Source organism: Pyxicephalus adspersus, chromosome 3 (genome assembly GCF_032062135.1).
Source record: "Pyxicephalus adspersus chromosome 3, UCB_Pads_2.0, whole genome shotgun sequence".
NCBI classification, from domain to species: Eukaryota; Metazoa; Chordata; class Amphibia; order Anura; family Pyxicephalidae; genus Pyxicephalus; species Pyxicephalus adspersus.
In genome coordinates, this window is record NC_092860.1 from 108784397 (window position 1) to 108801569 (window position 17173).

The 17173-nt window shown below is 36.7% G+C and overlaps 1 protein-coding gene across 3 annotated transcripts in view; it reads right to left on the bottom strand.

Annotated features, from left to right (window-relative positions):
• Positions 1 to 11224, bottom strand: part of PDGFC (platelet derived growth factor C) — a 149574-nt gene extending 138350 nt beyond the window's left edge. The window contains exons 1-2 of one of the 3 annotated variants that reach the window (XM_072405965.1): positions 10935 to 11224; positions 10103 to 10507 (exon numbers count right to left, since the gene is read on the bottom strand). In XM_072405965.1, coding sequence (XP_072262066.1) covers positions 10103 to 10223 — 121 coding nt within the window. In that variant the 5' untranslated portion in view covers positions 10224 to 10507; positions 10935 to 11224. Of the gene's footprint in view, positions 1 to 9650; positions 9860 to 10102; positions 10508 to 10583 lie in introns of those variants that run through there. The other 2 variants (XM_072405964.1, XM_072405966.1) reach the window with 2 other exon arrangements.
• Positions 11225 to 17173: the final 5949 nt, after the last annotated feature.

Sequence of the window (17173 nt, forward strand, 5' to 3'; positions counted from 1 at the left end):
CATTCCATTCTGCATTGCTGTAGGGCTGCATATATACAGTTTCATTTTTCTTCAAAGATCATTCAAACAAAAGTCGACAAGTCTTAAAGCTAACTTAACACTAATGTTAATGAAAGGGAAAGCATCTGAGGTCATGGGAGTAAAGCAGCACATTAGGAATAACTAGCAGTGATATCATGTCTACCTAGGTAAATGTACAGGCTTCTGTCACTGGAATGAAGGGGCAGGAAGGAAGCCTACCATAAACAGAAGAAAAGTACATTGACACAGTGACTCATACAGTTATCAGAACTGCCAATTCAGTATATTTCCAATGCATGGATTCTAATTTTGACAAAGATGTACATTCGGACTTCGTTTTAAAAACTGGAGTAAAGGTGGCAATGAAGTTTATTGCTTGTACCTAATAGAATATTTCTAATAAAAATTATCGAGTTAACTAGCTCTTCTGTGTTAACATTTAGAACTTTAATTTCCAAGTGAAATTACTAGTAAGATTCACTGTAATAAAACCTAAATTTGAAAATTTAAGGGCCCATTTCCCTTAAAGTTTTCCAATACGGCATGTTAACGCACACGCACTAATCTATATCACAGCACTAATAATGTGCAATGGACCCAAATGGATACAACCTGACCCTTTTTTAGCAACACAGTATTTGCTTTGCAGTATGTGGTGCTCTGTTATGCAATGTATACAAAGTATACAAAATGTGTTTTATATGTTGCAGAAACCTGTTAAAGCATGTCTTTTTAAAGCAAGTTGCTGCAACACATAAATGTGAATGTGGCCTAATAAATATATTATTTATTTACAAGTTATTAGTTTTTGATGATAACACACAACAGTAAGACTTGGCTTCTTGGAAACCAATATAAAATGGAAAGTTTGTTTAAAATGCCCCTAACAGGTAAGCCGGGCCTGAAGAATAAAGCCTTGGTCACAAGCCTGTATAGGAGCAGTGTGTACTACAAGCTCGGACTAAGCATTTGCATGAGGATCCCAGGAGGATCTGTGTTCAATATTCCATACTGATAGTGAAGAATTTATAAAGGTTTCAACAAGGCTTCTTCTGGGAGCTCTCTGAAAGCTTTGCAAAGGCTTGTTGTATATACTACTCTCATACAAACTAATGTTTATGTGAATAGGGTTTAAAAAGAAAAAAACTATTTTTTTTAAAAATAAAGCAGACAGTACTACAAAAATGTCGACTAGTGAAGAGGATTCGTCTCCCACTTCTGTCCAGCCAATCAACTATAGAGTAAGTGACAAACACCTAATGCCATCAACTTCCCAAGATACATTAGAATGCTTCTGTATATTGTAATGATGAAGTGCTGGGTAATAGGTTTTAAATTAATGTCTTCATGTGGCAAGTTTTTTTTTTTGGTAGATTATGAATACAGGTAGTCCCTGGGTTACATACAAAATAAGGACTAAAGGTTTGTTCCTAAATTGAATTTGTATGTAAGTCGGAACAGGTACATTATTTTAAAAAATGCAATTTGGACAGATGTTTGTCTCAACATAGGCAGCATGATGTTAGTTACTGTATAAAATCCTCACTGTGAGATATTCACAAAGCAAAAAAAAAAAAAAAAAACTTTATGGAGCCTTGACATTCATCAACTTCTGGAGCAAGCTGTGCTTTGATATGCAAAAAGAAATAACTGCAGAGTTTGTCTTGGTCATTAAAGAGTTACAAGATGTTGAAGAGCTCACCCCCCTAGGATCACCCACTACCTCAGCTGTGTTTAGCAAAATATTTCTTCTGCAAGTCATGCAAACTGGCCCCTCCAAGCCTCCGTTCTGCACACAGTGAGCAGGGAAGCCCCATTTGTATCTAGGAGTAGTCCATATGATGGATGTCCTTAACCTAGGAACTACCTGTAGGCCTGCCTATATATTAGTTGTCCTGGAATGTTTTTCTGTTATAGAACTAGGAATTCTGCAGAATGTCACTGCCTGGAAACTGTCTCCCATCAGGGCAATTTTACTTTTCAGTTAAAGAAACACATGGATGGTCTGCTGTCCTGATTGACAAGCTCTGCACTTCAAGCTGTGTAAATAAACACATGTAAATTGTACATTTCTCTTATTTAATAGATCACTACTTGATCAAGTGCACATTTATCAGCTAAGACATTTATCACCAGACAGCATTTTTTATAATAAAATTGGAATAAAATAAGTGTATTAAAAAGTAAGAGTAAAATGTGCATAGGTACAAAGATGGCCTTAGTAATTAACCTCCAGCAGTTTTCATAGAATGATGAAGTACTTGAATGCTCCTGCACTAAATATGGTCATCCCTATAGACAGTAAATATATATTGCATTAGGAAATCCAACTGCGGTCAGTAAAATCCTATTGAAAAAAAAAAAATTCCACATATTTTCAGCCCAAATTTAACCTTAATAGATTCATGACTAATTGACTTGTTACCAGTCCACATTAAAAACTCCTGCCATTCCTAAAGTAATTAATGATCCTATGGAAGAATTATGTATCTATTACTCTTGAAGTCATGATCAATTACTGATGTATTTCAATTAAATATGTTTTCCCCAACAGTATTTAGGTTCATTCCCAAGCTTTTTTTTCTTTTTAACATCACATTTGCTGCCATGGAGTCAACATATCTGAAACATTTGTATTTTTTTTATTAACCAGTATTTCTATAGTGCCGACATATAATACATCACTTTACAAGGTCCATAGTCATGTCACCAACTGTCCCTCAAAGGTGCTCACAATTTATTATCCCTACCATAGTCATACGTCTAACGCAGCCTAAGGTCAATTTTGGAGGGAAAGTTGATTAACCCAACTGCATGTTTTTGGGATGTGGGAGGAAACCAGAGTACCCGGGGGAAACCCACACAGGAAGAACATACAAACTCCTGGCAGGAGGAGGATGGAGTCCTGGCTGAGATTCAAGGCTGTTACAAAGCGCTGCAAAGGCCAGAGCTATAACCACTCAGCCAACTGTGCTGCCCCAAATTTGCCTTTTTAACTGTAAATTCGAAACAGCATCGCTTTCTCCGAGAACAGAATAAATGCAGAAGGTTTGCCAAAGATGTGCTAAAGATGTGGCTGATCTTACAATGTACTTGTGACACCTATTGTCCAAGTAGCTCCAGTATAAAATAGTCTCCAGCACAGCTACAATATGCAGGTATCTATTTATAAAGCAGTAAATCTGACATTCATCAAACATACTCTGTTGAATAATCTTCTAGGTCCATGTGTTTTCAAATAGCAGTAATTAAATATATAGTGAATGTCAGGTTTTCTGCTTTAAAAATAGACCCCCCAGTCCTTTGTACACAAAATAACATCCAAAGTCATACTGGGAACTACAAGCAAAGTCCTAAACAGGTATTAGGTAAAAAAAAAGTCTTTTTCTACAGAGGAAATACAACATTTTGAGATTGATGTAGAAAATCACATTAAGGGTGTGGATATGAATAGGGAAGGGCATATTTACAAGATTTGTACAAACCACCTGGGGCTATATTATCCTTGTATAACAGCAGTTGCACCAAATTACTCTTCATTCATGTGTATTCCTACAATCATTGCATGACTGCTCCAGAAAGGAAGAGAGAGGGAGATCTGTCAAGAACTGACATTTTGTAACAAATTCTACTGTCAACAAGCCTCACTACAGCTTTGTTCATGTGTATATGAAATGAAAGTATGCCTCTCACTGTCCCAGATTGGCTGGAGAGTTTATTTTGGATCCAAAATGTGTAAGGAGTAACTTTGAAATGGTAAATTTGTGATGCGATGATCCAGGTGCCTGGATTAAATGTCCCAGATTTAGTCTTAAAATTTGAAATGCATACAGATAATTTTAAATATATTAAAAGCAAAGCAAAAAAAATACTTTCTCTGATAAGAGGGATGAAACAATTAAAGGAATGTAAAGTTTGAAAAGTTTGAAAAGCTATGTACCATCTTAAACTTACTGGCAGTGGGAGGATCTGTTATTAACTTGTATTTATACAGCACCAACATAATATGCAGAGCTTTACAAAGTTCATTGTCATATCACTACACATGATCATTACTATTCCTTTTGTTCTGTTAGGTCTGATTTTTACTAATTTTCTGAAAACATGTCTATCATTTACAAATATTGCAAGGAAGAAATGTTTGAAAGGTGGGCTGATGTAATACATTTTAGTAGCTTTAGACTTAAATGGAAAGGTAATTTTTACACAAAATTGTTTGTTAAAAATGTCTTTAACTAATAAAGTGGCATTTTGGCATCTGCGAGTTTACACAGCTGAAGGCATCTGTTATGGTATTTGACTACACATTACAATCATTGCCTGATTCCACTGAAATTAGACATACCAGGTAACAATCAGCTAATGCTATTTCCAACAAAGAGCCCTGTTTGTGTTACAGAGGATAAGACCAAAAAACATACTGCGTGATGCCATTTAAAATATTAACCTCCTGTTGTAAATCAATTTAGAAAACGTGTTCAAATTGTTGCTGTTTTTCCAGGGCAGACTTTACAAACTACAGCTTATGCTTACCATTGGTAGACATATATAAATTGCAGGGTAAAATGTTGTGAAGTTTATTGCAAGGTGTTTTCCACAGTTTGTTCACGGTAAATAACGGCTTGGATCACCTATAAAATGCCTTATTGATCTGGTTGCTCAGATTCTAGTTGGAATTGCTGTAATTTTAAAGTTAACAGATTTCAGTTGTTTATTTTAATTGGGCTACACTGATGGGCTAAACATCTGAAAATAATTATGTCCATATGTATTCCCAAGTGTTTGGCATGGTCCTCAAAGAATTCACCTGTGCATTCTGGCTGAAACAAGGACTCAAATGAGTCATATAAACATAAAAAATTATAACAAAGATAAATAGGACCATCTTGGATGACCACATATGAAAACTGTATAAGGCTTTTTTGTCAAAATACTACAAAGAAAATCAGCATTAGTTGTAGAAGATCAACCCCACCTGGCAAAATATGTATTGGGTAGGTTGCAACTCTGCATGATTCTTTATTGCTTTGTGTTGTTAAAGCATTTTTGTACCTACTTTTTTGCAACTGGCTACAAATTGTTTGCCTGACGTTCGCTATATAGTGACTGTCAGCTGAAATGGAATCCTACTAAAGTTTTATTTATTGAGAATGCACAAGCAATGTGTACGGTACCAGGATATGTTGCCATAGCCATACACAAATGATGATACCATTGTGTAAAAACTACATTCTATGTGCTCTTTAGATATTTTATTGAAAAATGAATGCTGTATAGGAATTAGCATCCTGTCTGTATCCTGAGCACTGGGAAGAAAGTACGGTTCTAGTATAAATTCCCCTGTATAGCACCCTATGAGTGCTCATGGATAAGTAGATTGATCCCTCATCCTAAATAAAAAGCAATACAGAGACCAATCCTTCTTTGGGCCGCATACCTACCAAGGAATGCTTCATTTTCTACCTAGATTGGCTAGGTAGAAAATGTTATGTGGATGGAAGGAATGTTTTATGCAGACATAATTTTAAAAATCAAGCACGTAAATGATAAATATTGTGTCTACTTAGATCTATTTTTCTATGTTCATTGCAGTATTGTTGATGTTTCTTTTAAATGTACACATTTAAATATATGGGTGGAATTATCCGGAAAGTGCTTGGCTTCCAAAAAATAACATTTTTGTTAGATTTGCAGTTGGTTGCTTTCTTTCATTACTGTAAGGCATTGACCGTTTCATCTTATCAGCACGTTTTACATCATTACTTTTGTTCTACATGTAACGACTAGGATGAACAGGGTGTGCAAAGTAACTATGCTTACTTATCTCCAAAATACTGCTTATCTTCTGTAAATTGAGGTCTACCTCTGATTTTTATCAAAAACCCTAGTAACTGTTGTAAAATGTATTGGCATTATCTGTATCTGAGACCCATCAAAATGAATTCTTGTTGATATATCCATGAGCTGTCTGCTGCATTAAAAACAGAAAGATGGATTTCATTATTATGGTGTGGTGGATTAATCATTCAGTAACACATACCAAGATTGTAAAGTATAAAGAAATAATGTGAGTTAGATTTAGGAGGGTAAGTATTTTATGCATATTTTGAACCACCATGTACCTAATACGTAACCACCAAGTTCTGTTCCTACAACTTAGTTATTAGGTGAATTGATTAATAGTGGAATAAGAATTAATAAAGATTAAAGAACCAGTCTGCAGGGCTGCATCAGTGTCAGGGTAACTGATGATGGAGTATGTGGAATGATGGCGTTGAGAAGATTGATATATGGACGCTGGGCTACCCTACACTGTATAGTTCTTGAACAGTGTACTTGTTGAAGAGATCGTTATAAGTCTGGGTGGTCATTAAGCAGGCAAGTCGATAAGTGAGGAATATCTGAATGATGGGGTACTTTTTGTTCAGTTAAACAAACCCTAGGTTAGATAAGTAAATACTACGGTGATACAAACACTCAACTGCATGTGCAGCTTTTGCAAGGTCATTTGAATCTAAACATCCCTCCACGTTAATGGGGTAAGTTCACAAAGAATATTTTTTTAGGATGTTACTGAGCTACATAACCACATGTTTTTCTATCTTCTAGGATATCTAATGGCAAAATCTGTCACAGTTCCAAGTTCTGTTCTGCTCCTCTGTGGAGTCTCATGGTGCTGGAAAGAAAGGTTCTCCTATATTAAGCTGCACAGGTGCACACATAGGTGTAAAAACACAAGCCAAAGTATTATTTAAATCACAAACATATAGCAAACCTTAAAAAGTCACTGTTGAGAAGACTGATTCAGGAAGGTTAAAATGGAAAGGTATTTAAGACACATCTATATGAAAAAAGGAATCCCATTTTCTGCTCTGAATATGGGCAAACATTAGGAAGCCTTGCAATAACAATTTGGTTTAATGGGGGTAGCATGTAATAGGATGTAATGCCATCCGTATGACTGTCCCTACAAGTAACAAATCTAGTTAAGTGAGGTAAAAGTGTTATGCGAGGAAATATTTTTACTCTCACTAACCAAGCCAGTTCTTCCATCCTAAGAGAGTTTCAGCAACATAGACAGTGTTGGGGCAATGCCTTCATTGTCAGCTGCTGGTTGAAGAGATAATGCAAATAATCTATGAAAAAGTCCATAGCTATTCCCCCCTGGCAACATTTTTTTTTATCCTACTGTAGTGCAACCAGGTACAAGGTTGCTACTTTAGGTTAACTTATAACAGCAAACACTACAACAGATATGACCATCAACTGTGACTGCTGAGCCATATATGAGATCACTGAATGCCTAGGAGGAAAGTAAGTAAACTTTAACTGTGCAACCAGCTCAAAAGATGTTCTGGACAATGATTGTGCCAGGCCCTGTTGGCTGATAATCATGATAGGCAGATAGCTCACTGCCCAAGATTCTTGGGCCATGCCAGGGCTTAGCCTTAAAAAAATATTCTCATTCCCTAAACCTCATATTTTAGGAAAAAGCCTGTTGTGTTGGTGACGGGCAACTGTAGTTACATCATCTACCAATATATATTCGGAACCATTCTTACTCATTGTTGTACTCCTGCTTGTGGATGTCACATGGTTACTACAGATGCACATGTATTCATTCAAGATAAGACTAAATGATTGATGTACCAAGTAACTATTTTTCAACTCCTTTTCCCCAACAAACAATAGAATTCTTATGTAGACACTCAACAGGTTACTATCTCCATGGTGGTGTCAGTTGTTAATATTTTTCTAGCATGTGGTAACAAAGTTTTAAAGGGACATTATTTCACATAACCCAATAAAGGATTTCAAAGTGCAGTTTATTGGTACAATCACCATTGTTTCTTTTCAGAAGACTGGAGTGTGAACTGCTTATCTAAATCACTTGAGTAGTAATTAAAGGATATTCTCCAAAGCATGCTCACCTGTGACATGAAGTTTTATTAGGACAAAAGTAATAAAGCAATCAAGTGTGGCAACAATTTAGGTTTTTTCTTTAATCAGAACAAACCAAAATGATTGGCTATTGGTTCATGTGGCTTTTATGAAATATCAGTGTGGTATAAACATAGGTCAGTCTGGGATAAACAGTCCTGTCTGTCCCTTATCCTCTATTTAGCTATATATTAAAATTAGTTAATCACAAACAGCCAGGTCAGTGCACTATAGAAGCACACTGCAAGCTAACTTGTACAAAGGAAAATAGATCTATATTAGTTGGTTAAAATTGTATTATATCCTAAAACCACTTGCACAACATATAAAAGCCGAGAGTGATAGGTAATACACTGGGAGCTGATCAGATACTGCACAGCTCGGCCAATGAAATATGTATCAGGTTACTTAGGGCTTGGGGAGAGAGGTGTTTAGGTAGCTTACAAGAGGGGATTACACAAAGAAGATCTTACAACTGTGGAGAAGTATAGCTATAGTACAGAACAGTTGTGCCACCCTCATGGCTTTGGAGATGGTGAAGATCAAAAACAGATCAAACAGAATTACAAACAGTTTACCCATTTATGTTTTGCTGGTATCTGACCTATGGAATACAAGCGTAGTGATGCACATAGCTCCGAGCAAATTTAGGCAGTTTAGTCAAGCCAGTCAAAGAGGATTTACGATTACTTGATGTTGAATGGTGTATTTCTTCATAATCTCTATATTTGTCTAGACCTAAAAAACTCATAAAAAGAACAAATATTTTGCAAAAGTAACTTGGTGCCGCTACATAGCACCCATGAGAAAATATTACTTCCATTCATCTGTGTCAGGCCTGGAGAGTAAGCTGAGCCTTGCAGTTCAACAAGGGAAGTCTGCAAAGTCAAAGACTAGTTTAGTATTGTTTGCTTCCTTTGAGTTAGCAAAAAATAAAAGACATTATTTTTCAACACTGAAGAGGATAGACAAAGGTCATCTTGATCAATTGCCGTCACGACATAGCAGGGTTCCCCAGCCTTTTGATCAGTTTTCTTTAGTCCTTCACAGTGGAGTCTGATTAGAGACTGATCTCTGTGCTTCTCTTTGATCATGCTCTCTGGCAGTCTGCAGGTGCCATATGTCAACACATTAGCAAGCAGCATGCAAGAACAATATCTCCTCTCACACACAACTTTAGTACATGTGATAAAAGGGATGTGTCCTGCATGTTATCTTGGCTTCATATTAACCCCTTCTGCACAGCCTTCTTCAACTAATACATAAAGCAGTTCATATAGACATCAGATCCTCCAATAACAGTTAAAACATACACAACAGCCCGACATAAAAGCCCATTCATTGGTGCTCATAAAACCAATGTTTTATGTCAGCTTGATTTACAATTTTCAGCTGACATAAACGCAAGGAAATTCACATGGCCAGTGTTTCGGTGCCAAAGTATTACCGCAGGCACCGCGAGTTTTGGATAAAGACGAATAATTATTTGCACACACACTTTTTAATGTTCTATCCAGACAACCTATTTCACTTTTTTATATTGCCATTCTTAGACGGCCTTTACTTTATTCTTTCAAAATATCCCACAGAACAGGAATGACTTTTTAACCTAAAAGCAACAACGCAAACGTTTAAAAATCTGAATAATGCAAGTCCTATGGAGTTCAGAGGCTAAGCAAATTACACACCCTGAAGCTGCCCTTCTGGATGAAAGAAGCCTTTCTCCCGGCTCACCAAGTTCCAGCCCTTGGGATCTTTCATTTAAGAGTTTTCTAAACATTTCAGGTACACTTGAAAGTTGAAAGTAATTCTCATTTCCTATGTGGGATTAGCTCGTTTCCAGCCCAGAATGGAATAGGAGTCATTCACCAGTTCAAAACCACAAACGGATCTGGGTCTACAGGCACAAACATAAATATGTATTAAAAGGAGAACCAAGGTTTATTTTTCCGGCTTCTTAACCCCAATGCCATGTTTTCAGTTCCTTTTTGTGGTACCTTCTAAACCTTAAACCTTATGCTGCTTTGCCTATTCCAAATCAGTTATCCAGAGCTAATGTGCCTTAAGAAGAGGCGATTGACCTGGCAAGGCTGTAAATTATGGGTGTGAAAAAAAAACACAACAACATATATTGCCTTACCATTCAGCTCCTTGGCACTTCCAAATTGAAATTTGCTGCTTAGATTGGATTCAGCTTGCACTCCATGTAGCTGAAAGTCCAGGGTGCACGCTAGGACTCTGAGAAGTAACAAGAGGATCATTTGGATGAATAGGTGGAGAACACAGCAACTAACAGCACTTGAGATTTGCAAGTTCACAGTCAGTTTCAGCAGAGCCTGATCACTGCTCCCTTCACAAGAAAGCACTGAGCCTGTAAAGGTAACATTGGTAGCATGTAATCACTGACTAGATCCTTCATAATCCCATGAAAAGGTATCTCTGATCTGATCCTGTTTTTCCTTGCTGTCTCCAGTTTGGAAAGCAAAATAGAATAAACTGATCAAATTCCACATGGACTGTGATAGGTAAAACTCCAACTGGTGAGCTAGTTAAAAAAAAAAAGACAAAAATTATTAAAAAGACAAAAAAAGAGAAAGCGAAAAAAGTTGTTTAAAGAGCACCTGTCAATTTCTGATCCAAAGATGTAAACAGTAAAGTTTAAAGCACGTGCGCAGGAGCTCCTACTGAAAGGGAGAAAAAAGAATGTTGCAATAACCCACAAAATTCAGTACGTAGTGCTGAAATTAGCATTATAACCAGTAGCCTTAATCCTGGGCTGTAAAACTGTGAATCTATAGCCTGACACCCTGTGGGAAAACAATCTGATAGTCAGCAAATGTGTCCCCTTAGGACATTGGAGAAGAAAGAGAAAAAAAAATAGTGCCTCCATACACCTCCCTTTTTTTCGCACCGGCAGTTCCTTTTTTAGGCAGTATCAAAGTCTGTACTGCATGGCTGTGCTGATTATTTACCTTACTTTTTTGGCTTAGCACCAAACTTCCTCACACTGTTTTTCCTGATCAGTGCAGTGACCCAGCAGCCTGAAAGTAATGGAGCCAGTGGAGTCCTCCGCCTGGCAGCAGGTTCTAGTCAGCAGGGTGATCCTCCAGTGCTTAATAGGGGCTTCAGGTCACTCAGGGGTTTGCTTGCTTTGCTGGTGGGATTCCTGTGCCTCTGAAAAACTCACAAGTGAAAAGGAAACAATTTCCTTAGCTGGGAGTCTGAGAGCTTAGTGTGGGTGTCTGTTTAAAGTTTGCTCCTAGCTGCAACAAATGGGAAAGAGTTTAGAGCTGATGAAAGTACTTGACTCCCTCTCTCCTTAGTCTCTCCCCCCTCTCTTCTTTCCTTCTCACTTTCCTCAAGTTCTAGTGATTGCAGACTGCCACCTGGCGACTCAACAGGTGCTACAACAAAGACAAGGAGGTCAGGGAATCCCACTTTAATCAGGACAAAAAGTTGGCTAAGTTAACTTGTTACACACTGAAAACTACAGTGTGCGCCTAGAGTTACATTTAACTCCTTCTGTTTTTAAAATGTGTGCGTTTCAGAAAAAAAAAATAGGAAACTTAAAATTATTTTAAATTGAGCAATCTGGTTACTTTAAATACCAGATATAACTCTTGACACGCTTCCCTTTTTTAATATGCTTATTAGCTATTCAGCGTATGTGAAAGTATTCTTTACATTCCTATCTATAAGCAGCATTTAGGCACACCAGTTATTATTTACCAATTCATGCTTTATCAGAAGAGATGAATGAAGCAATAAAAGTAAAGCTGCGTACACACGTCAGTTTTTTCTCGCCCGATAATCAGCATCGGCCAGATATCGGGCGAGAATCTGGCGTGTGTACAGTCGGCATCATTCATCGTCCATGGATTCGTCCTGGCGGATCCACGAACGATGAACGACGACCGATCCTAATGCAAGGGAAGGGGGAGAGAGCGCAGCAGGGAGCCGCTCCGTCGTTCTCCCCCTCCCCTCTCCATAGAGCAGAACGGTGCTGTACATACAGCACCGTTCATGCATCGTGTAGTCCTTTGTCGTTGGAAAGGATCGTGAAAGATCCTTTCCAACGACAAAAATTGCACGTGTGTACGCAGCATAAGCTAACAGTCTTCAATACTTATATTATGGTACTGTCAAGTAATCTTGTATCAATATAAATATTTTTATGTTGTATATAGGCAATGTTTTAAACAATCATACCCCAATAAAACTCCAGTTGGTATTTTGACAGTCTTAGGATAAACAAATAAATAATATGTGTGGCTCTAAGATCAGCCCATACATTAACAACAGGTGCCACCAAAACATTCACTTTCTAGATGGCGTGATGTTACGTTTGGTGCCGGCATGGTAAGAACATTAGTTATTTGTTGACGTAAAGAGAAATGACTCCATAATTGGATGAAGAGATTATCCAGTATGCTGAAAATCTTTTGGATAATTCCTTATCATTTATATTTTTACATGAAGACCACACTTACTTAGCATGCTTTAAAAGAAAATATGGAAACATAGCTGATGCTGCTTTGTTCGATGCTTCCTACATTTCAGTGCATAGAAGAAGCAATTGGAGAGAGAGATATATTTATCAGAATGGTTAAACACAGATGATTTTGCATTTATTATTTGTCAAGTAAACATATATATATATTCTAGCTGCAATATCTGTCTGAATTAACAATGAAGCTGTCACTCTTACCAAAGGTTCCCAGGGCAAGCTTCCTATGTTGGTCAGAGCACTACACCCACAGTTTTAGAGCCAACACTTGGAAATACATGGATACTACACAAGTAGATCTCTTCAGCAGTTGTTCAACACTGCAGAAAAAAACGAGAAAAAAATATAAAACAAATATATAGACGTTCTTCCTTTTTTTAAGGGTATTTAGTTTCAATAGTAATTATAACAAAACATTGTCTGGAAAAAATCCTGGCAGAACTACCATACAACAATTGGCACAGGCTACAAAAGCGAACAAGAATTTTAAAAAAACACATACGTTTGAGATCAACCATTCATTCACCATGCACACAACAAACAAAGGAACACAACAAACTTTCTTGTCCTCACCCTTTTAAATTACAGTTCATTTTCATAAATAGACCTTCTTCCCTAGCAAGCAGTGGGCTAAGGATAGACTTTCACAGAAAATGTAGAATAGAGCCAAAGTTGACAGATTTTAACAAATAGCAAGCTTCACTTGCATAAACAATCTTTAGTTTCTGCAACAAGTTCTATTTATGACTTGTTTAGTAACACATGGTTATTTATTTCTATTGTAGTAAAAATTTAATTTCTTGCCTAAAATATAATTGCTCAAAACATATCTGCTATGTATGGTGGAAACATAGAAACCTATAAAATCCAAGAGATAGACTCTTGAAGTGAAAGGGTCAGAGAGATTTACCTGTCTTTCATAAGGTGTGAATCCAATAGAGTAAAAGGACATATCTAAAAGACTTGGGCTGAAGTGACAAGAGTCTGAAAACCTAAAACATGGAAGATGGTAGGTTTGTAATAGGCCCCATGTACCTGTTTTGTCTGAAGGATAATGCAGGTGATGTAAGTTTTAAGATATATAGTTGTGCCAGTACTGCAATTTATTCAGAAAACCAGGTTTCTTCCACCTTTGCCCCTGGGGTCACTTGACAAAATCAGAAAGCTTGATCTGATCCTTAAAAGCACAAAAGAAGGGTATCATAACACAGGACTGGAGGTATTGGTACACTGAGATTTGTGTCATCTGGAAGGTAACATCATACATTAGGATACAGCCATTGTTACCCTGAATTGGTAATCATTATAAATAAAGTTTCCAAGATTGTAATAAATGTTTTAAAAAAAGTTGAACTGAGTGGTAATTGTATTAGTCAAGAAAACAATAATTTCATGTGGGCCGGAAGAAGATCACTGAAGTTCGGTGGACCACCACTTCCAGTCGTATACTTACACTTACATGGGCCACCACTTGCAGGCCACTATCCTCACCAATAGTGTAGCTTGTTTTTATCTCATAATGTCAATGATTAAATATGGAGTTCACTCAGGAAGAAAACAATGTAAACCTTAAAGCTGAACTCCCGACTGTGATAATATTACCGTAATATAAACCTACATACATACAACATGATCTGTATGTTCTGGCAAACAACAGTAAACTGATTGTCTGAGAAATATTGTTTGACTGACTGACCAAAGCTACTTGCACACTCTACATAACTGTCACCCAAGAGAAACGAACATGATAGTCTTTGGAAAAAAAAAGCAGTTGACCAATATTGTTTATCCATCTGCCATGGTGGATTACTGATTAACCGACTAGGGGTGATCACCATCATTTCCTATAGAGAAGGATCTAAAGGGGTGGTCCCACTCAGCCTCCCCTCTCCATAGAACTGATCAGCTCTGTGTACAGTGCTTGTTTGTTCTAGCTTAGATATAATTAGATTGTTTCCAGAGACCTAACACTTAAATGTGTACAAAGCTGAAGACACTGTTGCCCACTGCATGACCAGCAGCCAGAATAGGTACCACAAGGTAGTGCCATTCAATACACACAGATTCAAGTTCTTTTTGTGCTAGGAATCCTTCTTTTTGAATCGACTGATGTAGGGTATTTTAAAAGCTATAAATACACATTGAGGCACTAAAAATGTGCCAGCTTATTTTTTAAAATGCTGCAAACTGCACTTCACTTTACAACATGGAATGGAAATGCACTGCAACTCACATATGCAGTGAATTAAAATAAATTACATTAAAATGTGTTATAGTGTAAACAAACCCTTGCTAAACTTTTGAGCTGGGCTAAAAAATCATCCAGGACACAAACAATGTTTGATGATTTGATTATTCCTGATGGAAAAATGAGAAATTCATAAGCAACTAAAATTTAAACATGCTTGTATCAGAGTGTGAATAGTTAGGAGAACAAGATTGCATTGTTCAGTTTGATTTACTGTGGGCTGACAATAAATGAGCTGCTGCTATAAACTACAGAGATTTTCTGCATGATGGGACAGTGAGACACAATTATCACTGAAAATCTCAGCTTTGATTTATTTTCTGGAGATAGGGCTCTTCTTCAAGTTTGTTAGAATCCTCCTGATTTTTACCATTATTGTCTTTCAGTTACTCAGTTTCCCAATTTGCATGCTGTTTCTTTAATTGTTGCCAGAAGGACTGACCTGTCAGCTAAATAGTTGTCCAAAGATCTTATGTTCTGTTATGTTTCTCAGTGTGGCAACCTGCATTCTTTATTCATTAAATTTAACTGAATTGCTTTTTTATAAAAATTGGATAGAGGTGCATTTTAGATTGGGAGGTATGTTCAGATGCAACTTATCACAATATCTCATGCTTTGTATACTATTTTTTTCAGCTGTTTTAGTTTACTTCAAGCAAGGCCACAACGTTTCTAAAATTAGGGTCCTCAGAAAGAATTAGAGGGTAGAGAATATAGGGTACTCATTTATGTCTTTTTACCAACCTCATTTAAATCAATTAAACTAACTTCTTATAAGATAATATTGAGTTCTACTTTTTTTAAATAAAATAAGCAATGATACAGCATTTAGGTTTTTACTTGAACTGTTGGATACAGAACAGATACAAAAACAGAAGAGATAAGGAAAGGTTTGGATGAAAAACAGGTATGCACAAAATCTGGTCTGTATATACGGTAACACAGGAATCAAGAATGCTATACTGTCTATAAATGTGGAGGTTACCCTAATCTACAATTAAAAAAGAAACCACAAGAAAGTGGAATTCCTATTTACAGGAGAGTGTATAGAAACTTAAATGTATCATTGCAGTTTATTATTTAAATGTATTTCATATTAATTTCTATATATTGTATAGAGAAGGTAATAGCTTTTAATTAAGGTTCTCTAAGAGTTTAAAACAAGGGGACAGTTTACTGTCTGTCACATTGTTTGGGGACCAAAATTTGGTCCCAGCTGGAATGGTCCAGTCATTCACCCAATTTGAATCCAATGGAAAATTTTTGAAAAGAACTAAAATTCAGAATTCATTGAAGAGGTCCCCGGAACCTTCAGCATTTGAAGACAGTTTGTGTGGAAGAATGGGCCAAAATCACACCTAAGCAAAGCCTGAGACTAGTTACAGGAGGCGTCTTGAAATTATCAACAAAGGCTTTTCTACTAAGTAACAAATACATTTCAGTAAGCGTGTTCAATACTTATTCCCTGTGCCATTCCACTTTATTATACATAATTTATGGATGAATTTGTTTTGATTTTATGTGTGGATTACTTGGATTGTTACTGACATCTGGTGTAAATTTCATGTCCATAGCCCCATTAGATATATATTTACTGAGACAAATGTTGACATGTTCAATACTTATTTCCCAGAACTGCAATCTATACATAAACATTCACACATCACTGCATTATATACATAAATATAAACACACAACACTATATTCCATATGTAAACATTCCCAAAGCATTGCATTACATAAGTAAACATGGATACAATCTACACATTTCAAACAATATGCCAACTACACACAAAAATACACACAGAAGTTTCTTACAAATATCAATATTTACACAGTGCTGCATTACATACACAAATGTGCACACAATCTGCATATTGCACACAAACATAAAACAAATTACTGCATTACATACATAAACATATACATAACATTGCATTAGATATGTTAACATATACAATGGGCCAGATTTATTAGGGCTTGCCAAGGCTGGAGAGGATACACTTTCATCAGTGAAGCTGGGTGATCCTAGCAAATGTTTTCCTGGACCAGAGCCATTCCTGGTTTGATGGATCACCCAGCTTCACTGATGAAAGTGTATCCTCTCCAGCTTTGGCGAGCTTTATTAAATCAGACCCTATGTACACATTATACACATAACCCACAAACATACAGACAGTAGTGTCTTCCATACACAAACATACACAGGGCACTGCATTACATATATAAACATGTACACAATCTGTATATTGCAAACAAACACAAAAATGTATTACACACATAAACATACACTGCATTACATACAGTATACTAACACACATACAATATAGGCATTACACAATAAGCCCATCACAAACATTAACGCAGCAGTGTCTTACATATATGAACATACACACAGCACTGTATTACATATATACCCAGGCACACAATATGTATAATGCACCTAGACATACACC